This window comes from Pseudonaja textilis, chromosome 1, assembly GCF_049901715.1.
Source record: "Pseudonaja textilis isolate UNSWEBS1 chromosome 1, rPseTex1.2, whole genome shotgun sequence".
NCBI lineage: Eukaryota > Metazoa > Chordata > Lepidosauria > Squamata > Elapidae > Pseudonaja > Pseudonaja textilis.
Genome location: NC_141990.1, coordinates 322,281,294 through 322,305,913, shown reverse-complemented (window position 1 = coordinate 322,305,913; position 24,620 = coordinate 322,281,294). Strand labels below are relative to the sequence as shown.

Genomic DNA, 24,620 nt, shown 5'->3' with positions numbered 1-24,620 from the left:
CTGGTTCGTATGATTGCTATTTGCAACTTTCCCAGACATCTTCCAACAAGCAGAGATGGGGGGAGAGAGCCACTTTCGCTTAATGACCATATCATTCACTTAACAACTGCGGTGATTCGCTCAATGACCATGTGATTTCCTTAACACGCACAGAGGTTCGCTCAGCAACCGTGTGATTCATTTCACAACGGATGTGTTTCAAAAAAAAAAACACCTGTGGCAAAAAAGGATCATAAAATCATGTGTGACTCACTTAGTGGCCGCATTGCTTGGGGAGGAGGATGTTCCGGTCCCAATTGTGGTTATAAGTCGAGGACAAAACCTTTGCTGTTCTTCTGCAGGTTGCTCCTTTGAACTGGAGCTCCTGCTCCAATGAGCCAAATGTCCCCTCCTCAGTTTGCGTTTCCCGCGCCCGCCCACCCACCCACCCTGAAATAAATTTCTTTTTCTGCCCTTCCTTTTCATTTTTTTCAGGGCAGCGATGGGGAGAAAAGTGAAGACAACTTGGTGGTGGATGAGGTTTGTGTTACGTATTGTTCTGACCGAGGCTTCCTCAAACGTACTTAAATGCAAACTTATTTTAAAAGCAAAACCTATTTTATTGCAACACTGGGAATTACTTGTATTCTCAGCCAAAACTAATGATAAACAGTTCCCCAAGATAAGCACACGCCTGTCAGTGCTGTGGAATGCTGCCAAAAAAAACCGAAATTCATTATAACAGAAAACACCCAAAGTACCAGAGAAAAAACGACCAGAATACACAGAGCTTCAAGGAGGACTCGGAATCTAATTGAACGGCTTTGCTTCCTGCAAAGGGTTCGTCACTGAGGTCTGACTTTTATCCCTTATGGGAGGGGCAATCACCTCCCAGCCTTACTCCCGAGTCGCCCCTTCTGTTTCAGCTGCTCTCGCCTTCTAGCAGCTCTGCGCACGCACACTGGGAACAGGCTCCCCTGGGTCCTCTGCCTCACTGCTGCCAGACTCCGGAGGCAGCAACCCATTCCCAGATGGTCCTGGCCCCATCTCTGCCTCGGATGCAGGTCCAAATTCTCTCCAGGTTCCCTGCCTGGTCCCCTTTCTTCCTCACTGTCCAACTCAGCTGCTCTCTGCACCGGCTGCCGGTGAACCATAACACACACACACAGAGGGATGGCCAGAGGAGTTCTAAATATGCTTTGAAGAGCAATAAAGCCGGGGGTTGGGTGGTCTTTTAGCACACGGAGGTGAATTTAGGGGGGAGCTGGAAGGATGGGTTATATAATTGAAGCGAGATTGAATGGCTTAAAAGCAGCACTTCTCCAAAATGGGCTTTTTTTAAGGTATTGTGGACTTCCAACTTCCAGGATTCCCCAGCCAGGCGTGGACGAGAACTTAAATGATCCTTACTATCTCCTTCAACAGGGGTCTCCAACCTTGACGGCTTTTAGAATTGTGGACTTCCGACTCCCAGAATTCCTGGGAAAAAAATGGCTGCCTGAGGAATTCTGGGAGTTTGAAGCCCACAAGTCGCCAACGTTTGGAGACCCCTGTCCTTCAGTAGGAAGTGGGATGGACTTGATGATCTTTTATTGTTTGGTTGGGTTAGGCCGGAAAGAAATCCAGAAACCTGGGAGGGTTCAGTGGGTGACATTGGGGCCCTCCACTCGGACTCAGCCTAACCTACCTCGCAGGGTGGTTGTTGCAGGCACCCGGCAAGATACCTGTGTCTGCCGTCGTCTGCTTTCAGAGAAAAGGAAGAATTCAAATACAATACAATGAATCGGGATAAATCGGGGTTTCTCTCCAACTAGGCCTCTTGGAAGTCCTGAGGCCTTCAACTCCTAGAATTCCCTTGTTGGGCTGAGGGCATTCTGGGAGTTGAAGTCCACAGTGGTCATGGTTGAAAAGCGCTGGCAGAAATGATGAAATATGACGGGACGGGAACAGAAAACAGGGGAGAGGAGGAAGTTTAAAACCTAACTTTTGTCCCCCCCTACCCCAGGATCCTTCTTCGCCCCACAGCGTCCAGTCCTTCTCCTCCCGAGAAAATGGGGTCGATAAAGCCACTCTGCATCGGAAAGAATTGGGCCACCACAGCCCCACATCCATGGCGTCTTCCAGCAGTGCCTCCCCAACGCGTCCCACTAAGGAGCTGGCCACAGTACGTCACCAGGAGGGATGGGCTCTTGGGTGTGCCGGGGTGTGGGGTTTGGGGTGGACTACAACTTCCATCATCCCCAGGCAGATGCGCCAACAGCGGGGGCTGTCCTTCCACATCGTGCAATAGTATCCCTGTTTTGATATTAGTTTCCATTTATGTCCGGTGCCTTCCACATGTTGTGGGACTACAATTCCCAGAAGTCCTTGCTGCCTGGGAAAGTTGGAAGGTCAGGATTCACATGGTGGCGGGGGCACCAGCTTGGGGAGGGTACAGAGTCCTAGGTTGTTTCTGGTTGTTTTTCTTGAAGATGTTTTATTACCAAACTAGGTAATGCCATCAGTGTTAGAAGGGTGTGGGGTTTGTAGAGTGAGGGAAGAGGAAGGGAAGGGAAGGGAAGGGAAGGAAGGAAGGAAGGAAGGAAGGAAGGAAGGAAGGAAGGAGAAAGAGAAAGAGAAAGAGAAAGAGAAAGAGAAAGAAAGGAAAGAAAAGGAAGGAAAGAAAGAAAGAAAGAAAGAAAGAAAGAAAGAAAGAAAGAAAGAAAGAAAGAAAGAAAGAAAGAAAGAAAGAAAAGGAAGGAAGGAGGATTGTGGGATCTTTGGTGATCCCTTAGCTTGGTTGTTTTTCTTGTAGACATTTCATTACCCAACTAGGCAACGTCATCAGTGCCAGAAGGGAGTGAAGTGTGTAGGGACGAGGAAGAAGAAGAGGAGAAGGAACGAAGAGAGAAAGATTGGGAGGTCTTTGGTTCTCTCCAAGTTTGATTGTTTAAAGCAAAGGTCTTCAAACTTTGCAAGTTTAAAATTTGTGGACTTCAACTCCCAGAATTCCTGAGCTAACATGACTGGAGGAGGAATTCTGGGAGTTGAAGTCCACAAGTCATAAAGCTGTCAAGTTTGAAGACCCCTGCTTTAGACGTTTCCTCAACCAACTAGGTAACATCATCAGTGCTAGAAGTGGGTATGGTTATTTTTTATATATATTCTAGAATTTAGTGCAGGGGTCCCCAAACTTGGCAAGTTTAAGACTTGTAGACTTCAACTCCCAGAATTCCTCAGCCAGCTATGCTGGCTGGAGAATATTGAGAGTTGAAGTCCACAAGTCTTAAAGTTGCCAAGTTTGGAGACCTCTGTTCCAGTGGCTTGCCTTGTTAATGTTGGTGGGGATGGTCTTTGCGATTCCTTGATAGGCTGTTGTGTATTATTGGCTTGTTTGGCAGTTTTTTGATTGGGATATTGTTCACTTCTTGATGGTTGGTCTGATGTTCAGCTGTAAAATTATCTGCTTATCTGATTGCTGGTGGGAAGGTGTTTTGATCGTTTCGTTTTCTCTTTGGTTTTCGTTATTGTCCCTTTTGAATGGTGTGTAGATGTGGTTTATCACTATGTGCCTGTTGATGGCCCATTGGCTTGACCGCCAGGCTTACAGGAACTTTCTAGCATTTGGGGACTTTTGGTCTAAGGATGGTTATGGTTTCCCAGTTGGAGAAGGTAGCTTTTCACATCGAGACCTTCCGTTACATCAAGTGTTTTTCAAACTCAGCAACTTTCGGATGGGTGGACTTCAACTCCCAGAATTTCATGCTGGCTGGGGAATTCTGGGAGTTGAAGTTCAGAGGTGTTAGAGTTGAGAAACAATCATCTAGATCCAGGTGAGGCCATCAAACCAGGCAGCTGGTGACCAAACCAATTTATCCATTATCCTGCTTAAAGGCCACAAAACATTCTAATCCCCCCCCATTAATAAAAATGAAGAGTTAACCTATTTTTTACTTTTACCTACTGTGTTTCTCCAAAAATAAGACCCAGTCTTATATTTTTTGGGGGGGGGACCTCCAAAATAAGCACCAGGGCTTATTTTCAGGGGGTGTCTTTTTTTTTCTTCCACGTACAGGAGTTGGTACGTGTGGGGGCCAATGGGAGCACTGCTACCGCGGGGTTCATTCTCTCCACTGGTCCTTACTGTGGCGGCCATGCCTTCCCACCGCCGGTCTGATGACGACCTTCACTGGGGCTTATTTTGGGGGAGTAGGGCTTATATTAGGCACATGCTTAAAATCAGGCTAGAGTTTATTTTCAGGATAGGTCTTATTTTCGGGGAAACAGTAGTTAAATGAATCTGGCTTCCCCCTTGACTTCGCTTGTCAGGTGGTCACAAAACGTGACCTGGGGGGACCAGCGACGGTCATAAATAAAAACTGTTGAGGTAATTCCCCGTTAGGAGAATGAGCGCATACAGGGAGACGTATTTGAGAGAAGTGTTTGAATAATACACACACAGTACACGGATACACTGTACAGTAAATGTAGGTTTTTACTTCCAGAAAGGGTTAAGCAAAGTCCAAAATAAGCAATCCAAAGTCATTCACAAGTTAAATCAGTCAGTTTTCAATCCAGGGATAATCCAAATATCAAAGTTCAGTGTCAAAAAACAGTTCAGTAACAGACTTACATTAAATCCAGTAATATCAGTCAATTAGGAAAAATGGAGGAACGGCAATATTTTCCAACAGAAGGAAACAGAGATACTCACTCAGACACACTCTCTTCTGAGACTAAGACTAAGACTAAAACAACCCAGCTTTCTGGCTCCATCTTATGGCGGTTTGAGTTAACCACACCCAATTGCAGTTTTTAGCACGCTCTTAAAGAGACAGTATTAAAATGTCTATCCTGGTTTATATATTTCTAACCCAAATATCTGTTAGGTGACTTATATTCCTAACAGAAACCAAGCGCCAAGCGCCTGGATTTCGATCCCGTCATCGCAGGGACGCTACAAAAGGTCCATAACTCTGGTCAGAAGTTGCTTTTTTTTTTTTCGGTGCCGTTGTAACTTGTCACCCAGCGTGTGGTCGTAATTCGAGGTCTGTCTGTATGGCAGTGACCAGTTTCGTAGCAGGGTAGGTTAGAAGGACTTGAGGCAACAGCTGTTTTCCGCTCCGTCGGCCTGCCAAGAGCGAAGGGATGTGGGTTTGTCAGAATCCCTCCCCCCGAACATCAGGGCTGGAGAGAGGCTTCCCTCAAAAAGGCTCTCTTGGGACCGCTGAGGTTTTCCAGAGCCCGGTTTTGGCAACGGCAGCACCAACAGCTGCAGGAAAGTTTGGGGAAGCCAGCTGCTGTTTCCCACATTTGAAGACATGTCGGACTTCTACACACACACACACACACACACACACACACACGCACGCACGCACGCAACCCTTCTGGCCAATTCCCCCCGCTCCCCCGGCAAGATTCCCCCCAAAAGCTTGTCCTTCTTCCAAAACTGAAGCTTTGCTGCAGCGAGAATACCAAATTTTGGACAGCCTTTTATGAAGATCCCAGTTCCCCTCCCCTCCCTTCCCTTCCCCCTTCTTCCCTTCCCTTTTCCTTCCCTTCCCCCTTCTTTCCTTCCCTTCTCTTCCCTTTTCTGTCCCTTTCCTTTTCCTTTCCTTTTCCCTTCTTCTCCTCACTTTCCTTCCGTTCACTTTCCTTATCTTTCCTTTTTCATTTCCCATATCTTTTCTTTCCTTTTCCTTTCCTTTTCCTTTCCCCTTCTTCCCCTCCCTTCCAGGCCCTTCCCCCTTCTTCCCTTATCTCCCCCCTTTTTTTGTTTCCTCCTTTCCTTTCCTTTTCCTTCTTTCTGTTTTGGCAACAACTCAAATTTCACTGTGTGTTTTTCGTCCCCTGGGTTTTATCTACCAGGCCTTACGACGTAGCTGTTGTAGTTTCCTTTCTACACATTCAGGTATAACTCAGCTTTTCTGTATATGTGGGCCATTACAGGTAGTCCTCCATTGACCATGGTTTGTTTAGTGACCGTCCAAAGTTACGACGGCACTGAAAAAAAGGGACTTAAGACCGTTTTTCACACTTACGACTGTTGCAGTATCCCCTGGTCACGTGATTCAACATTCAGATGCTTGGCAACTGACTCATATTTCTGACGGCTGCCGTGTCCCAGAGTTACACGATCCCCTTTTGCGAACTTCTGACCAGCGGATCAACAGAGAAGTCAGGCTTACCCAGTTGATCACTGGAAGCTTTCAAGAAGAGACTGGACTCCCATCTGTCAGAAATGGTGTAGGGTCTCCTGCTTGGCCAGGGGGTTGGACTAAATGACCTCCGAGGCCCCTTCCAATTCTGATTATCTGTCATCTGTTTCACTTAACAGTGGCAAGAAAAGTCAGGACACGTTACAAAACTCACTTATAACAAACGTCTCCCTGAGCGACATACATTTGGGGCTCCATCGTGGTCGTAAGTCGAGGACCAGCCGTATTTATTTATTTATCTAATTTATATTGCCGCCTCTTCGCCCGTGGCGACAACGAGGCAGCTTACACAATGGACAACCATATTTAAAAACAAAAAATTAAAATTAAAAAAATTAAAAACAATAAAAACCCAACAAAAGCAATCAAATATATTGCACCCAAAGCGAAATCATCAAAATGATTTTATACCCACGCCTATTTAACATTCTTGGCAAACTTGCAGTTCTCGGGTGAAAATCAACTTCCTCTCCTGCTTTTAGGCTGGTGGGTTTTATTTTTCCTTTCTCCACCCCCACCTCCATTTCTTTCTTTCTTTCTTTTTTTCCCCCTTCTCTCTCTCTCTCTTTTTTTTGGTCATTTTAACACTTGTCTAACAGATTTGGAGAAGTCTGCTTTGTTTTCCTGGCCTTACGAGATAAATGTGGTTCCAGAGGCAGATTCCGCGCTCGGTGGTATATCTCTGAGCAGATAAATGGAGGATTTGTATTGCAAGGATAAAAGCTTCGTCTCTGCCTCTTTGAAACGCAAGCTGTGTTCAAGGTCACATTCTGAAGAAAAAAAAAACACAAAAAAACCAGGCTGTTTTTCTAGTGGTGGGTTCCCAAGCATTTTTACCAAGGACGTCTTCAACGCCCACGTTTCAACAATACAGCCGTGACCACAATGGTCTGCGGCCCTTCTCACTATGGCGACACTATCCGACAAGTGAGGGGCGTTGAAGTGGATTTCTTCAAGGGCCACATCCCCATTGTAGTTCTCCTCCAGGCCGGGGTGCGGGGTGAGACGCCTCCTGCAGCACTTTGCTGACCAAAACGGGGTGTGCCCCACAATTGCCACGGTGTAAAAAAAGATGTTGAGGCTGTAGAAAAGAGTGAAGAGAAGAGCAACGAAGAGGATTTAGGGGACTGTAGGCTAAAATAAAAGGAAGAACGGTGGCAGGGACTGGGTACATCTAATTTACTGAAAAGAAGGACTAGGGGAGACATGATAGCGGTCTTCCAATATTTGAGGGGCTGCCACAAAGAAGAGAGAGTCAAGCTATCCTCCAAAGCCCCTGAAGGCAGGACAAGAAGCAATAAGGATGGAAACTAATCCAGGAGAGAAGCAACTTAGAACTAAGAAGAAATTTCCTGACAGAACAATTAACCGGTGGAACAACTTGCCTCCAGAAGTTGTAAATGCTGTCCAACATTGCAAGTTTTTAAGAAGATGTTGGATAACCATTTGTCTGAAGTGGTGTAGGGTTTCCTGCCTAGGCAGGGGGTTGGACTAGAAGACCTCCAAGGTCCCTTCCAACACCTATTCTATTCTATTCTATTCTATTTTTATTCCTTATATTCCATTCCATTCCTACCTTTGGCAGGCAGAGTGCTGCAGGGGGCTGTCCAGGCTGAAAATAGGGTGTGTGGGGGGTCCCTATGTGCTCCCCCTCCCACCCATACCCTGTTTTGGCTGCCAGAGGCACTGTGGGTCCGTCCTTTGCTATTTCCAGGCCAGTTTTAAGCCCCCCACTGGCCAGATAGACTGGTCCTCGCGCTTACCACCATTGCAGCGCCCCCATAGTCACTTGATCAAAATTTGGGGCACTGGGCAGCCGGTATGTATTTAAAACAATTGCAGTGTCCCAGGGTCATGTGATCTATCAATCCATCAGGATAGAGCTGGAAAGGGACCACGGAGGTCCTCTAGTCCAGCCCCCTATCAAGAAGGAGACCTCATGCCATTTCAGGCAAGGGGCTATCCAGTCTCTTCTTAAAAACCTCCAGCGATGGAGCAGCATTTGTGACCCATCCCAGCCGGCTTCTGTCCAATAAATTCAAATTGGATCACCACTAATTCGATTTAGTTTGAAGAATCAGGAAGGAGGTAAGTTTTGTCCAAATCGCTTATTTGTTCGTTCCATCGCTTCTGATGTTCCAGCTGACCTCTGGGTAAGCTCCCCATCCTAAGCTTCATATCAAAACCACAAAACACAAAAGCAAAAAAACAAGGCAGGAGGAAATACAAATCGTTTTTGAGGGTCGGTGTTGCCCATGGAAAGACGAGGTGTCAAATAGAACGTAAATAATCCCATTATTCAATTTTCTATGTTCATGTAAACAAATAAGCTGTATTTCACAGGTAGAGAAAGCAGTCACCCCCGGTTTGAAATCCAACACCCCAAATTCCCAAGGTGAAGGAGCCATGCCCGGATCTTCTGGCACCCTCTACCAGTTCCGTCCAGGAGTAACGAAGCAGACGGTGGAGTCACTTGGTAATCGTCTTCCTTTAATGACCCTGTAAATCCCTTGTGGGGTGGAGCCTGGGTAACTGAATGGAGCTAGCAGAGTGTTTTAATGGCCGGATGCCTTTCCTGCTGCCAATGAGGAGTTTAGTTCGGCAGATATATTCTCAAGTGTGCCCAGAGAAGAGAAATAAATACTTGCCTCTAGCTAGGATCGAACTCACAGCCCCCTGATTGTGAGGCGAGATCTCCACCTCTAGGCCACCACACCGCTCCCAGAATCACTCTGGTAATGAGGATGGTGAAAAGGGACGCTGGGAGTGATAGAATCGGGTTTAGGGGGAGATTACACCTTGCTACATTTTTTTAGTAGGCCTTTACCTCCATTGAGAAAATTAGCACCCACTTGCTAGCTTTCTAACTGCAGGGTGTGGGTAGGAATTGGATGAAAAGCAAATGCAAAATTTTAGGATCAGAGGAATGTCTCCCCACCTCACCCCAACCCCTTTCTAACTCCAGTTTTCTAAACAACTTTTTTTTAAAAAAAAAAATATTGCTGTGTGAATTCTTAAAGAAGCCAGAATGAGTTATGAATAGTTGTGGAGTCAGCAGTATAACAAATCTTACAAAAAGAAGGCTACCCCCTGGGCAAAAAAATAAAATCTGAAGTCTGGAGAACTCAGAAAAAAAGTGAAAAAAAAATTTCCCAACACATGAAAGATTATTTAATAACATTTCTGGGTTCCTTTTGTTCTTTTTGCCATATGAACTTTAAAAAAAGGCTTCGGTTTTCTGGGCATCTGTTCGATGAAGATAAATCTATTGTCCTTTTAATAGTTCATTGTTTTAAAAACAGCCAGTATTGAGAAATTTTCCTGGTCCTGTTTCAGAAATTTCTGCGTCCATCATAAGGACTAGAAACTTCAAAGCCATTCCCATTGGATTAACCAAGAAGGGTTGCAAAGAAGAGTTGTTGGGGTTTTTTTGTGTGCGTGAGGAGAAAAGCGTTTGGGGCAGGAAGTCATCACTGTAGGGCTGTTAAGAAAGCAATAAAATAAAATAAAAATAAAATGGAGGACCAAGGTTATCTGAAGGGAGATGCGAAACTGATGAAAGGACAGTTTTAAAGCACCCCTGTCAATAAGCTCATAAAAATTAGTGGCAGGCTAAAGTGGTTGGCCAGAATCTTAATTGGCTTAGAGTGTGTAACTCGCACCTTATTTATTTTTTAAGGTTGGGCCAGTGAGTGGAGAGAGAAAGGGGAGTTAAACTGTAATGCAGGCCTGCTTTTAAGACTGAATTTCTCCAACCTCAGCAACTTTGAGGTATGGACTTCAACTCCCAGAGTTCCTCAGTCCAGATCTGAGGACTTAAAAGTCCCAGAATTCTTCAGTCCAGATCTGAAGATTTAAAACTTCCATAATTTCTTGGTCCAGATCTGAGGATTTAAACTCCCAGAATCCCTCAACCCAGATCTGAAGACTCAAAACTCCCAGAATCCCTCAGCCCAGATCTGAAGATTCAAAACTCCCAGAATGCCTCAGCCCAGATCTATGGACTTCAACTCCCAGAATTCCTCAGTCCAGATCTGTGGACTTCAACTCCCAAAATCCTTCCAACCCAGATCTATGGACTTAAAACTCCCAGAATTCCTCAGTCCAGATCTGTGGACTTCAACTCCCAAAATCCCTCCAACCCAAATCTGTGGACTTAAAAACTCCCAGAATTCCTCAGTGCAGAGCTGAGGATTTAAACTCCCAGAATTCCCCTGACTGGCTGGGGAATCTTGGGAGTTGAAGTCCGTACATTTTAAAGTTGCTGAGCCTGAGAAACGATTGGGGTGAATTTGAAGTAGTTTTGGGGAAAATGAACAGGAAACTCTTTCGGTTTCAGCTTTGAGCCTTCGGAATCCACTCACCGTCCAAAGCTCCTATCAAGCCGCTTTTAACGTCGCCCATGTTTCAGTCAATGGCGACATGGTGGGCACTGGAGCCTACGCTGGGCTGCACCTGGTCTCCCCCCAGCTGAACGGGGCCGCCGTTGTGGGGACGGGCAGCTACGGGCGTTCCCCTTTGGTGAGTCCGTGGGGAGGAGAGGCCCCCTTGCAGGGGAGGGGGCGGGGGGGCCTTCCCTGGTATTAATCAAAGTTCCTCTGTCCTTCCAGGTAGCTTATGATCCTCACGTGCATTTGAGGGCTTCCGGCCTTTCGGCGGGAATGCAAGCCAGCATGTCTTCTGCCAAGCCGTAAGTGTGAGCAGGAGCTCAGTGATGGCTCCTTGGTGCATCCCCTTTGAGAGCAGGGGGTCCGAATCAAGCGCCCCCCAGATGGTGGTCCTGGACATGATGCAGGGCAAAAATTCCAAACTTCTTCCCTTCACTCTTTCTTTCCCTTCCTTCTTTTCTTCCCTTCTTTCCTTTCTCTCTTCCCTTCCTTTCTCTTCCCATTCTCCCTTCCTTTCCTTTCCTTTCTTTTTCCTTCTCTTCCCTTCCTTTCTCTCTTCCTTTCTCTTCCCTTTCTTTGCTTTCCCTCTTCCTTTCCCTCTTTTCTTCCTTCTTCCCTTCCCTCTTTCTTTTCCTTCCTTTCCTTTCTCCCTTTCCTTTCTTTTTCCTTCTCTTCCCTTCCTTCTCTCTTCCTTTCTCTTCCCTTTCTTTGCTTTCCCTCTTCCCTTTCCTTCCTTTCCTTTCTTTTCCTTCTCTTCCCTTCCTTCTCTCTTCCTTTCTCTTCCCTTTCTTTGCTTTCCCTCTTTTCTTCCTTTCCTTTCTTTTTCCTTCTCTTCCCTTCCTTTCTCTCTTCCTTTTCTTCCCTTTCTTTGCTTTCTCTCTTCCTTTCCCTCTTTTCTTCCTTCTTCCCTTCCCTTTCTTTTCCTTCCTTTCCTTTCTTTTTCCTTCTCTTCCCTTCCTTTCTCTCTTCCTTTCTCTTCCCTTTCTTTACTTTCTCTCTTCCTTTCCTTCTTTTCTTCCTTCTTCCCTTCCCTCTTTCTTTTCCTTCCTTTCCTTTCTTTTTCCTTCTCTTCCCTTCCTTTCTCTCTTCCTTTCTCTTCCCTTTCTTTGCTTTCCCTCTTTCTTTCCCTCTTTTCTTCCTTCTTCCCTTCCCTTCCTTTCTTCCTCCATCCAGCTACTATTAAACTGCTTAGATTGTTCCCGTGGGGGTGGGGGTGGGGGTGGGGCAGAATGGGGATTTTAAGAATTTTAGCCGAGATCCAGATGGAGAGAGGTATCAAAAGCGGAGTGGAATATCAACAGCAGTTCAGAGCTTCAGAGAGCTTGGCTTCCTATCTGATCTCGCCTTCCAGATGTTGCTCCAGGCCAGCCGCTGCTCGGGCGGCCCTTTTCCCCCGGGTTCCTCAGTGAGCCTTGTCTGTCCTCCCACCCAGGGCCTATTCCTTCCACGTAAGCGCTGATGGGCAGATGCAGCCGGTGCCCTTCCCTCCCGACGCCCTGATCGGCTCGGGCATCCCACGCCACGCCCGCCAGCTCCACACGCTCTCCCACGGCGAGGTGGTCTGTGCCGTCACCATCAGCAATTCCACCCAGCACGTCTACACGGGGGGCAAAGGCTGCGTCAAGGTCTGGGATGTGGCGCAGCCGGGCACCAAGACCCCCGTGGCCCAGCTGGACTGCCTGGTAAGCGGAGCGGGGGCCTCACTTGAGTGCTCCTTCCCCGTTCCTTTCTTTTCCTTCCCTCCTTCTCCTCCCTTCTGTCTTTTCCCTTCCCCTTCTTTCCCCTCTCCCCTTTCCTTCCTTTATTCATCCATTCCCTTCTCCCCTTTCCTCCCTCCCTCCCCCTCCTCTCTTTTTCCTTCCCTTCTTCCTTCTCTTTTCCTCCTCCTTTCCCTTTTTCCTTCCTTCGCTTTCTTTCCTTTTTTCCTTCCTTCTCTTTTCTTCCCTTGCCTCCCCCTTCTGCCTTTACTCCCACCCTCTTCTCTCTCTCTCTCTCTCTCCTTCATGCCTTCCTTCCGTCTCCCATCTCCTTCCTTCTTTTTCCTTCCTTCCATTCCTCCTCGTTTGTTGTCTCCCATCTCCCCCATCCATCCATCCTTCCTTCCTTCCTTCCTTCCTTCCTTCCTTCCTTCCTTCCTTCAATCTCCTTCCTTTTTCCTTCCTTCCTTCCTTCCTTCCATCCATTCTTCCTTCCTTCCTTCCATCTCCTTCTTTTTCCTTCCTTCCTTTCCTCCCTCCCTCGTTTGTTGTCTCCCATCTCTTCCTTCCTTCCTTCCTTCCTTCCTTCCTTCCTTCCTTCCTTCCTTCCTTCCTTCCTTCCATCTCCTTCCTTTACTTCCCTCCTTCCTTCCTTCCCTCCTTCCTTCCTTCCTTCCATCTCCTTCCTTTTTCCTTCCTTCCTTCCATCCATTCTTCCTTCCTTCCTTCCATCTCCTTCCTCCTTTTTCCTTCCTTCCTTTCCTCCCTCCCTCATTTGTTGTCTCCCATCTCTTCCTTCCTTCCTTCCTTCCTTCCTTCCTTCCTTCCTTCCTTCCTTCCTTCCTTCCTTCCTTCCATCCATCTCCCATCTCCTTCCTTCTTTTTCCTTCCTTCCTTTCCTCCCTCCCCTCTCCCTCCTTGATTGCTGTCTCCCTTCTCCCTCCCTCCCTCCCTCCCTCCCATAGCCAACTGAAAGGAAACTCACCCACCCCAGGTATTTCCCTAGCCTTAAATCTCTCTGGGCTAATCCTCCCCAGAAACACTTACGGTGTTTTATAGCATTAATTCTTCATGCTGACATCCAGATTTAAAGTTGGGCTCTCAGTTTTACCGCCCTCCTACCTTCCCTCCTGCTTTTTAATCCCCACCGAAGGAGCTGGGAACTTTCCTTTTACAATCTCCTCAAGAAAGGAGGCATGGAATCTTTCCCAGAGACCAAATTTCTGGGGGCCCCGATTCCACCCCCCCTGCCCCCCCACCCTGCAAAAGATGGCGATGCCACGACTTCCCTCCCACGCCCTCATTTTCCTCTTTTCTCCCTCCCAGAACCGAGACAACTACATCCGATCCTGCAAGCTTCTTCCTGACGGCCACAGCCTCATCGTTGGGGGCGAGGCCAGCACCTTGTCCATCTGGGACCTGGCGGCCCCCACGCCCCGGATCAAGGCCGAGCTGACCTCCTCCGCCCCGGCCTGCTACGCCCTGGCCATCAGCCCCGACGCCAAAGTCTGCTTCTCCTGCTGCAGCGACGGTAACATCGTGGTTTGGGATCTGCAGAACCAAACCCTGGTTCGGTAAGGACTCTCGCGAAGGACCGAGGGGCTGCAGGGACCGCTTGGCCTGGGAAAGCGCCGATTCTGGGCTTCAACTGATCACAGACTTTGGCTGGCCGGTCCTCCTCTCACCTTTGGGGTCCTACTTAAAACAGACAGGGCAGTGCTTTCGATTTAATATTGCAATTAAAGCAAATGGTCGAAATATTTCAGTATTGTTCCGACCCAGGCGGAAGCACGAAGCCGACTGCTCATCCTGATAAACCTCTTTTATTTAATTTACAGTGAATTCCACTCCAGCAAAGTCCTGGCCAACAGCCTTTCAAGCTAGTTTACAATGACAGACCTTTATCGGGCTTGGAGAGTTGCCAGGCCGATATCTTCCAAACGCCACACTGTAGCAGACAACACTTGGCCAGGAGTCAGGAACCGATCTTCACCCTAATGAATTGAACTAATTGTCTCCTGCAAACACCACCTCCCTTTCGCTCCTCTTTTATTCACTATGGGAGGGGCCATTCACCGTCCACCTGAGCCTTTACTCCCAAGTCAACTCTTGTTTCTTAGCTGTTCCCTTCTTCCGGCAGCTCTGTGCATGAGCACACTGGGAACAGGCTCCAGCTGTTCTTCTTCCCCACTGATCTCCGACTCCGAACGCAGCTGATAACTGTCAGACAACCCTGGCCCCATCTCTGCCTCTGATGCAGAGCCTTCCCCCGACTCCAGGACTGGCCCAGGTTCCTCCCCAACCTCCTCACTGTCCGAATCTGCTGCCAATTCCGCTGGCTGCTGACGGGCCCCAACACGTATTTCTGGATTGTATCAACGAAAAGGGCACACAAGTGAACATAAAAGGCTGTTCCATAGCACAAAAACAACCATCCAAAAGATTGCCAATTATTTATAGGTTATCTCCAATATTGACAATTTCTTTCTAGTTTGTGTATTTCTAGCAGGCATGGATATATATATATATATACATGTATATATATATATACACACACACTCATGATTCTCCTTCTCCTTTCCATCCTCTTCCTCCATTTTTCTTCTCTTCTCCTTCCTCCTCCTCTTTTTCCCCTCTTTCTGCCCCTGTTCTTCTTTCCTTTCTTCTCCTCCTCCTCCTCCTCGCTGTTTCTCTTCTTCCTTTTCCTCCTCCTCCGCCTCCCTCTCTTCCTCCTATTCTTCCTTCTCCTCATTTTTCTCTTCTTCCCCTTCTCTTCCATTCTTCTCTTTTCCCCTTTCTCTTACGCTGCTTCTCTTCTCCCTCCATCACTTCTTCCTTTTCCTTTTCCATCTCCCTTCCTGCTCTTATTTTTCTCTTGCTCCTATTCTGTCTTTCCTCCTTTTCTTTTCCTCTTCCCATTCTTCTTTCCTTCCTTCTCTTTTTCCTTCTCTCACCGCCTCCTCCTCTTCTCCCTTCTTTTCTCTTCCTCCCATGTGTCTTTATTTCCTTCTCTTTTCCCTCCCACATCTTCTCCTCCTCCTCTTCCTCTTCTTCCTCTTCCTCTTCTTCCTTTTTGTCCTCCCCTCTCACTCCTCCAATGCTCCTTTTCTTCCTTTCCTTTTTCCCTTCACCCTCTTCTCCCCCTCCTCCTCTTCCTCTCCCTTCATTTTCTCCCCTTTCCCCGTCTTCCCTTCTCCCTTCAGACAGTTCCAGGGTCACACGGACGGGGCGAGTTGCATTGACATTTCCAACGATGGCACCAAACTCTGGACCGGCGGTTTGGACAACACCGTCCGGTGCTGGGACCTGCGTGAAGGCCGGCAGCTGCAGCAACACGACTTCAGTTCCCAGGTTAGCTGGGAGGAAGGAGGGGGGAACCCAGGTTGGGGAGCTCAGAAGGATGGCCCAGTTGCATTGGGGACTTGTGGAATTTAAGGTCAGGAAGTCTGTAAAAGGGACAGGTGGTCCTCGACTAACGACCCCAGGGTTTCTGTTGGGAAGTGAGAACTTGATTTGATGTCCTTTCTTGCCACAGTTGCTAAGTGAATCCCTGCTGTTGTTAAAGCAGTTCACACGGTTGTTAAGCGAATCGGACTTCCCCGTTGAGTTTGCTTCTCAGAAGGTCACAAAAGGGGATTACATGACCCCCCCGGGACACTGCGACCGTCATAAATAAGAACCAGTCCAACAACTGAATTGTCAGTCACATGGCCCTGAGGATGCTGCGACGGTCACAAGGGTGAAAAATGGTCCTACGTCCCTTTTTTTCCAGTGCCGTTGTAACTTAGAACGGTCACTAAATGAAACTTGTTGAAGTGGAGGCCAGCCTTCCTTCTGCTCTTGTTAACTTTGTCTCGCATGAAAACCATCCTGCCTTTTATTGGGCTTTCGGTGGGATTGCAACCTCATCCAAGTTTTGGTCATCATGAGGACTAGAATCTTCGAACTGAGTTTGAAGCCTTCTCTTGCTTTTAACTTTGCAATCATGAGGACTAGAATCTTCGTGAATTTTGCTTTGTGTGTTTCAAAGGTACCATCCTGGCCCTCAAACCTTTTAAAGCTTTAATCTTCAACTATCCCCATCTTTCTTTCTCTCTCTCTCTCTCTTTCTTTTCTGTCTGTCTTTTTTGTTTCTTCCTTCCTTCCTTTCCTACCTTCCTTCCTTCCTTTTTCTTCCTTCCATTTTTCCTTCTTCCTTTTATTATTTCCATCCTTCCTATTCTTTTTCCTTCCTTCTTCCCTCCTTCCCTCCCTCCCTCCCATTCTTCCTTCCTTCCTCCCTTTCTTACTTCCTTCACTTCCCTTTCTACCTTCCTTCCTTTTTTCTCTTTTCCTTCTTCCTTCCATTCTTTTTCTTCCTTCCTTCCTTCCTTTCCTTCTTTCGATTCTTTTTCCTTCCTTCCCTTCCCTTCCTTTTTTCCTTCTTCCTTCCATTCTTTTCCTTCCTTCCTTCCTTCCTTTCCTTCTTTCTATTCTTTTTCCTTCCTTCCCTTTCCTTCCTTTTTTCCTTCTTCTTTCCATTCTTTCCTTCCTTCCTATTCTTTTTTCTTCTTTCCTTCTATTCTTTTTCCTTCCTTCCTTCTTTCTTTCCTTCTATTCTTTCTCCTTCCTTTCCCCCTCCCTCCCATTCTTCCTTCCTTCCTTCCTTCCCTTCCCACCTTCCTTCCTTTTTCCCCTTTCCTTCTTCCTTCCTTCCATTCTTTTTCTTCCTTCCTTCCTTTCCTTCTTTCTATTCTTTTTCCTTCCTTCCCTTTCCTTCCTTTTTTCCTTTTTCCTTCTTTCCATTCTTTCCTTCCTTCCTATATTCTTTTTTCTTCTTTACTTCTATTCTTTTTCCTTCCTTCCTTCCTTCCTTCCTTCCTTCCTTCCTTCCTTCCTTCCTTCCTTCCTTCCTTCCTTCCTTCCTTCCTTCCTTCCTTCCTTCCTTCCTTCTTTCCTTCTATTCCTTCCCTCCCATTCTTCCTTCCTTCCTCCCTTCTCACCCATCTCCCTCCTTTCTCTCCAGATCTTCTCCCTGGGCTACTGCCCCACGGGAGAGTGGCTGGCCGTGGGGATGGAGAGCAGCAACGTGGAAATACTCCACGTGACGAAATCGGAGAAGTACCAGCTGCACCTTCACGAGAGCTGCGTCCTCTCCCTGAAGTTCGCTTCCTGTGGTAGGGGTCACTCCTTAAAGGGGTTCCTTTCACCCCTTTTTTTAAAAAAAAATATTTTTATTGTGCATTTTTCCTTAATATTCATCACAGTTCCAATTTTACAATGTCGATATGTACTGGTTATATCAAGTCCTTTTTTCTTACATCATAGTATATGCATCCTAATTCAAACTTATCATACAGTATAATCTCTTTTGACTTTCGTCCTTGTCACACCTATTTCTGCGGAAAGATGCACTCACTCTGTGTTTTTCCACTTCTACCCTCAAAACGAGGCTATAGAGCACGGCACACCCAGAACAACTAGACACAAGGGGAGTTCTTCCCCGCCCCGTGCCATCACTCTGCTAAACGAATAATTCCCACAGCACTGTTAAATTGTTTACTAAGATTGCATTGCTATTATTATTCTCATCCTTCCTATAACTTTTCTTCTCTCACTTATGACTGTAGCCCTGTTCCTTATATCTCCATGATTTATATTGTTTTATTTAGTTTTCTAGAATGATTTGATTGCTTATTTAGTATTTTATGACTATCACTAAGTGTTATATCTTACGATTCTTGATGAATGCATTTTTTTAATGTACACTAAGAGTTTATGCACCAAAGACAAATTCCTTGTGTGTCCAATCAGACTTGGCCAATAAAGAATTCTATTCTATTCTATTCTATTCTATTCTATTCTATTCTATTCTATTCTATACTATTCTATTCTATTCTATACTATTCTGTGTTTCTATTTCTGTTCTCTTCTATTTCTATTTTATTTCTATTCTGTCCTATTCCTATTATTTCTGTTCTATTCTATTCTATTCTATTCTATTCTATTCTATTCTATTCTGTGTTTCTATTTCTGTTCTATTTCTCTTCTATTTTTATTTTATTTCTATCCTGTCCTATTCCTTTTCCTTGTTCTATTCTATTCTATTCTATTCTATTCTATTCTATTCTATTCTATTCTATTCTATTCTATTCTAACTTCAGCTTCCAGCATAGCTGGCTGGGGAATTCTAGGAGTTGAAGTCCACCTGTCTTAAAATGGTGGAGTTTGCAAAACGCTGCTGTAACTGATGGATTTTACTGCATATTGCCCTAGAATACCCAGCACCATCATATAGCTAGTTGCAAACACACTCCCTAACTGAGTTTGTCTGAACTCGGGGAAAAAGCTGACCAGGATCAGACCTTGAAGAGACCCCCACAAGCTCACTTCCATTTCTCTCACCTACAGGGAAATGGTTTGTCAGCACCGGGAAGGATAATTTGCTAAATGCCTGGCGAACCCCTTACGGAGCCAGCATATTCCAGGTAAGGGTTGAACCCTGTTCCCAAAATGATGCAAAGCTGTAACTGGTTCGTTTTTAATCTTCTACATTTTATCCTGCAAATTGGAATTTTAGTATAGTTGGACCACGTATAATTGACAGACTGGATTTTATCATCGATGTTAGCTATTATTTATTATTTTATACTAGAATTTTAATTGTCTATTTACTGAGTGTTTCTATTAGTTCCGGTCTCTAGTCTATGACTGTAATAAACTAAATTGAAATTGAGTATATCATCTTCTACATTTTTATCCTGCGAATTGGAAAAGGGGAGGGCCATATCGCTGCTCATGGAAAGGCTATTTTTAAATGTGGCGGTCGTGTTTTCTTATTGATTAAAAAAAAGCCAAAAGGTCGCAAAAGGGGATCACGTGACCCCGGGATCCTGCAACCGTCATAAATATGAGTCAGTTGTCAAGCATCCGAATGCAAATCACGTGACCATCGGGACGCTGCAACGGTCATAAATGTGAAAAATAGTCGTAAGTTTCTTTTTGGAGTGCTGTTGTAACTTCGAATGGCCACTAAACAAACAGTTGTAAGTCGAGGACTACCTGTAGAAAGTCCAGTAAGACAATGGCTACAGGAAGTCCTCAACTTACAACTGTTTGTTTAGTGGCCATTCGAAGTTACAACAGCACTCCAAAAAGGAAACTTACGACTATTTTTCGCATTTATGACCATAGCAGCGTCCCGATGGTCACGTGATTTGCATTTGGATGCTTGACAACTGACTCATATTTATGACGGCTGCAGAGTCCCAGGTTCATATGATCCCCTTTTGCGACCTCCTGACAAGCAAAGTCAATGGGGAAGCCAGATTCACTTAACGACCGTGTTACTGGTTTAAAAACTGCAGTGATTCACTTAAAAGACTTGGCAAGAAAAGTCGTAAGATGACAAAACTCACTTCACAAATGTCTCAGCGACATCTGTTTTGGGCTCAATTGTGGTCGCAAGCTGAGGACTTATCTGTATTTTGTGGATAGGATGGGGTGGTAATAATTTCTGTAAAAATCAGATGGCGTCAAAGGCGGTGAGAACGTTAGCTTGAGAGTCTCTCAAACCAGCGGTTGGGTTGCGGGGACTTTTTTCTGATGCCCTCAATCCATTTATTCGGATTATTCAAGGCAGGAAGAGAACAAAAGGCACTGCAAGAAAAAAGGGTCTAAAAAAAATTGTTTTGCATCCAACAAAAAAGCGCAGCTGCTTTCCGAGTCAAGGTCAACTCTCTGATGTTTTCACTAATTGTGGTTTTTTGCTGATATTGACTGGTTGGGAAACAGGTCTTGATATTTAGGGAAACACTCTGATAATATGCAGAAGAGAACTGGGTGAAAAGTCAAAATATTAACCCTATCGAAGGAAGGAAGGAAGTGTTTGGATGGGAGAGAAGGAAGGAGGGAAGGAAGGAAAGATGAGGGTAGAAGGAGGTGTTCGGATGAGAGAGAAGGAAGGAGGGAGGGAGGGGAAGGGAAAGGAAAGAAGGAGGGGAAGGAACGATGAGGGTAGGAGGTGTTTGGATGAGAGAGAAGAAAGGAAGGGAGGGGAAGGGAAAGGAAGGAAGGAAGTGGGGAGGAGAAAGGATGAGGGTAGAAGGAGGTGTTTGGATGAGAGAGAAGGAAGGAGGGAGGGGAAGGAAGGGAGAGGAAGGAAGGAAGGAAGGATGAAGGTAGAAGGAGGGAGGGAAAGGAAGGGAGGGGAAGGGAAAGGAAGGAAGGAAGGAGGGGAAGGAACGATGAGGGTAGGAGGTGTTTGGATGAGAGAGAAGAAAGGAAGGGAGGGGAAGGGAAAGGAAGGAAGGAAGTGGGGGAGGAGAAAGGATGAGGGTAGAAGGAGGTCTTTGGATGAGAGAAGGAGGGAGGGGAAGGAAGGAGGTGTTTGGATGAGAGAAGGAAGGAGGGAGGGAAAGGAAGGGAGGGGAAGGGAAAGGAAGGAAGGAAGGAAGGATGAGGGTAGAAGGAGGTGTTTGGATGGGAGAGAAGGAAGAAGGGAGGGGAAGGAAAGAAGGGGGAAGGAAGAATGAGGGTCGAAGGGAGAGTTTTGATGGGAGAGAAGGAAGGGAAAGGAAGGATGAGGGTAGAAGGTGTTTGGATGGGAGAGAAGGAAGGAGGGAGGGAAAGGAAGGAAGTCCATATTAGCAAAACTTGGAGAATAATTTAAAAAAAAACCTTTCTGTGAAATCTTCATTGTGATGAGGAATAAATGGATCTCTCTCCAAATGAGACAAGCCATTGCAGAACAGGAAGAGGCAAAAGCAAGAATAACTTGGATCTGCCCATATACTATGCCGATTACCTTACAACAGCTGCGGAAGGACTCAATGCGTACAGATACTCCTCGAGTTAACGACCGTAATGAGCTTCTACCCTTTCAGAGAAACGGTGGTGGTCGTAAGTCGAGGCCCCACAGCCGCCCCTTACCTTTGTGTAACCTTCCCTTCTCCTTCCTTGTCCTTGCAGTCGAAAGAAACCTCGTCCGTCCTCAGTTGCGACATTTCCACAGACGATCAATTCATCGTCACCGGATCCGGGGACAAAAAGGCCTCCGTTTACGAAGTCATGTACTGACCAGAATCGCGGCATTGCTCCAGACCGGCCTCCAAAGAGAAGGAGCGGCTCTCGTCGGCGCCCCTTTCTCGGCTTTTGATTTTTTTCCAGCCAAAGAATCCCCTCACAATCCAGGACACGGAACCCACAACGAGGACGCTGCGTGTGCGTGTGTGTTGGGGGTGGGTGGGAAGGCAGCCTCTCCCCAGCCCCCGGTCTTCCACTCCACCCGAGGCTTTTTCACGGAAGTTTTTTTTAAGTGGTTTCCTCGCCCGGTTGCCCTCATCCCGGCATGGTGGGAACAAAAAGTTGGCGCTCTCTTTGGTGTGTGGGGTGTGTGCGTGGGTGTGCGTGCGTGCGCGCAAGTGTGTGTCCCTCATTGAAATTCCTTTGGAAAAGTTTGTGGTTGTATTTTAACCTTTTTTTAAAAAACAAAAAAAACATGAACTTTCAAATAAAGAGATGGTGGTGTTTGGGTTACTTACTGGCCCCTCTGGATCGCTTCTGCTTTTGTAAGATTCGTTCGTGTGTGGGGCTTTTCCCCTCGCACGCTGGGGGCCGCCATCTTGACTCGATTGACCTGCCTGGGGTCTTGGGCGACTCGTGAAAAATGCCTTCGGTTTCTATGCGTGTTCAGAGGTGCAAGAGCACTGAAATTGAGGACAGAGGGAAGTAAGGAGGAACAGCGATGTGGACGAGATTTTAATCTCTTTTTGTTTTTTTCTTTTTAAATGATCCCAGTGCTTTGGATCACGAGTGTAGGTCCTGGATGGTTTGTGGGAAACCTAGAAAGGTGTTTCTCTTCAGTTGTGTGGAAGGATGCAAAGTTTGGGGTAAGGAGTTTTGCTGGACTCCCAGAATTCCCCAACCAGCATTAATGAACTTCAACTCCCAGAATTCCCTTGTCCAGCGTTAATGGACTTGCATTCCCAGAATTCCCCAACCAGCATTAACGAACTTCAACTCCCAGAATTCCCTTGTCCAGCGTTAATGGACTTGCATTCCCAGAATTCCCCAACCAGCATTAACGAACTTCAACTTCCAGTATTCCCCAACCTGCATTAATGAACTTCAACTCCCAGAATTCCCTTGGCCAGAATTAATCGACTTCAACTCCCAGAATTCCCTTGGCCAGAATTAATGGACTTCAACTCCCAGAATTCCCTTGGCCAGAATTAATGGACTTCAACTGCCAGAATTCCCCAACCAGGATTAACGAGTTTCAACTCCCAGAATTCCCCTGACCAGCATTAGTGGATTTCAATTGCCAGAATTTTGGGAGTTGAAGTCCACACATCTTCAAGTTGCCAAGAATAAGTAATACTACTCTTAATACATCGTTCATAAAAGTTTCTTTTTTAAATACCTTTACAATTATTATGTATTTTTATGTTTATTTTCTCCTCTATGCACATAACGTTTGGAAAGTTCTTCCCATAAACACATCGAGCCAACAAATTTTTGTACACTATGTTCAAAAGTGCAAAAGGAATATCAGGCATGCATCTGTGGTTTTCACGTTGCCGAAAAGCAACTACCATCATCACCTGGGCTACAGGTCTTGCTGACCAGGATTTGTGAGAATCAGTGGCCAACATGAATGTGGGCTGGCTTCTCGTCATGTGCTTAACCAGGTCAGTGGTGGTGATTCTCACATGGTCCTGCTAATCCGGTGGGTGTTTGGAAAAGCAGCAGACAGGTTTAACTTTAAATCAAGGGAATTATAAATCAAATTAACTTGGGTCACCCAAAGGAGACAATCAAAAAGTAATGGCCTAGACTGGTCCGCTCAGTCCTCCAAGAAAAAGAGAGGAAGCTGCAGAGTGACTGAAACAACTGTCCGGTCTGGCTCATTTTCAAAAAAATGGGCTAACTACAGTTAGTCCTCAACTTACAACTGGAATGGAGACAATAGGGTGGTTTTATTGGCAGAAATGGAAAGTAAAAACCACTTTCCAGCAAAAATAAATCATGACCATGTGATCACGGGGTGCAGTAAACGGTAGGACTAGATGACCTACAAGGTCCCTTCCAATTCTGATTATCTGTTGTCCGTTACCCGTTAAATAAGAGCCAGGTCAAAACTAGTTATTGGTCACATATTGACCACAAGGGGTGAACAAGTTGTAGTTGCAACTTTGAAATCAGGTGATAAGTTCCAGGGTCCGTCATAACTTCGAATAGCCACTAAGCAACCGGTCATAATGTCAGGGACAACCTGTAGATCTACCTGCGAGGCGTAAATGCAGCCCCTTTTTTTTTACTTGCGCCCAAAAATGAAAATATGGATTGCAGCATTCAGGTGGCCGGGATGTGGGCGGGGCTCTGATGAGCCTGATGCAGATTGGCCACTCAGCTTGTCAATCACAACGTTGAGAATGATCTTCTAGCCCCTTCTGAGGGGGGGAATCGTGAAAAGATTTGGTTCCATCGGGGATCTGATAGAAACCCCCCACCCCCGCTGCTTCTTGAGGGGAGAAAAATAATCTTCCTGAGACTCTCAGCTCTCAAGTTTCTAGTCCTCATGTCCACCAAGGAGGGTTGGAAGCGCAAATGGCCGTTTCCGAAGCCAGTGATGAGGGAATGAATCCATTTTTCCCAGCGTTGGGACCTCCTAGCCGTCCAAAGTGAGGAACGTAGCTCAGTAAACCAGTTCGTAAACGGTGGCTTTCTTGTCTCCCGATCCAGTCACGATAAACTTGTCGTTAGCCGAGATGTCACAGCTCAGGACTGAGGAAGATTCTTTGGACTGCAAAGAAAAGCAGGGAAATTGAAAGGGAGAAATGGACGGATTCTGATGACGTTCACTGGGAAATTTGCCAGATTTTCACAAGAAGGCCTATGCCAATTATTGGTGGCCTCCTTTCGGCTACCTAGAACTCACCTTCTCCTAGTGACTGGCCCAAAGCCACCCCGCTGACTTTCAGGGCCCAGGCAGAACTAGAACTCACTACCTCCCAGCTTCTGGTACCTTAATCACTAGAGACCAAACTCTTCAATAGGGAAGAAACCGATCACCAGGAGAAGGTGAGTTCTAGTCCCGTCGTCAGTATGAAAGCTATCTGGGTGACTCTGGGCCACCACTAGCAGACAGTGAGTTCTAGTCCCCAAATTAGGCATGAAAACCAGCTAGGTGACTTTGAGCCGATCACTAGGAAATGGGGAATTCTAGTCTTGCGCGTTACGCACAAACTCTGGCCAGGTGACTTTCCCCAATCAGCAGGAGAGGGTGAGTTCTATTTTATTGATGGATGGATTGATTTGATCTGATTTGTACTGCCGTCTATTCGCCGTGGCAACTCAAGGCAGCTTACAACATAATA

At 46.2% G+C, this 24,620-nt stretch overlaps 3 protein-coding genes across 10 annotated transcripts in view; 1 reads left to right on the top strand and 2 right to left on the bottom strand.

Moving 5' to 3' along the window:
* LOC113435348 (transducin-like enhancer protein 1) overlaps positions 1-21,779 on the top strand; it is a 65,106-nt gene extending 43,327 nt beyond the window's left edge. For all 5 annotated transcript variants that reach the window (XM_087922660.1, XM_087922658.1, XM_087922657.1 and 2 more), the window contains 11 exons: positions 475-519; positions 1,985-2,143; positions 8,520-8,652; positions 10,516-10,697; positions 10,787-10,866; positions 11,997-12,246; positions 13,588-13,835; positions 15,465-15,612; positions 17,267-17,417; positions 18,652-18,728; positions 21,211-21,779. In XM_087922660.1, coding sequence (XP_087778786.1) covers positions 475-519; positions 1,985-2,143; positions 8,520-8,652; positions 10,516-10,697; positions 10,787-10,866; positions 11,997-12,246; positions 13,588-13,835; positions 15,465-15,612; positions 17,267-17,417; positions 18,652-18,728; positions 21,211-21,318 — 1,581 coding nt within the window. In that variant the 3' untranslated portion in view covers positions 21,319-21,779. The remainder of the gene's footprint in view (positions 1-474; positions 520-1,984; positions 2,144-8,519; positions 8,653-10,515; positions 10,698-10,786; positions 10,867-11,996; positions 12,247-13,587; positions 13,836-15,464; positions 15,613-17,266; positions 17,418-18,651; positions 18,729-21,210) is intronic.
* LOC148128380 (uncharacterized) lies at positions 6,152-21,950 on the bottom strand. 2 transcript variants are annotated; one of them, XM_087922673.1, is made up of 3 exons: positions 21,783-21,950; positions 6,811-7,257; positions 6,152-6,287 (listed from the first exon to the last, which is right to left on the bottom strand). In XM_087922673.1, the coding sequence occupies exons 1-3, from the start codon at positions 21,860-21,862 to the stop codon at positions 6,269-6,271; spliced, it is 546 nt and encodes a 181-aa protein (XP_087778799.1). In that variant the 5' UTR covers positions 21,863-21,950; the 3' UTR covers positions 6,152-6,268. The 2 variants fall into 2 exon arrangements, with proteins under 2 accessions (XP_087778799.1, XP_087778800.1); XM_087922674.1 differs by lacking the exon at positions 21,783-21,950 and adding an exon at positions 21,172-21,309 and having other exon boundaries at positions 6,154-6,287.
* A 682-nt stretch (positions 21,951-22,632) lies between these two features.
* Positions 22,633-24,620, bottom strand: part of TLE2 (TLE family member 2, transcriptional corepressor) — a 68,699-nt gene continuing 66,711 nt past the window's right edge. For all 3 annotated transcript variants that reach the window (XM_087922662.1, XM_087922664.1, XM_087922663.1), the window contains exon 20: positions 22,633-24,046. In XM_087922662.1, the coding sequence (XP_087778788.1) occupies positions 23,939-24,046 (108 nt within the window). In that variant the 3' untranslated portion in view covers positions 22,633-23,938. The remainder of the gene's footprint in view (positions 24,047-24,620) is intronic.

Coding starts and splice junctions, on each gene's coding strand:
- LOC148128380 (XM_087922673.1), bottom strand. CDS start 21,862: ATGGCGGCCCCCAGCGTGCGAGGGGAAAAGCCCCACACACGAACGAAT. Junction 7,258..21,782: donor GAAGCGATCCAGAGGGGCCA/GTAAGTAACCCA, acceptor TCTTTTCTACAG/CCTCAACATCTTTTTTTACA.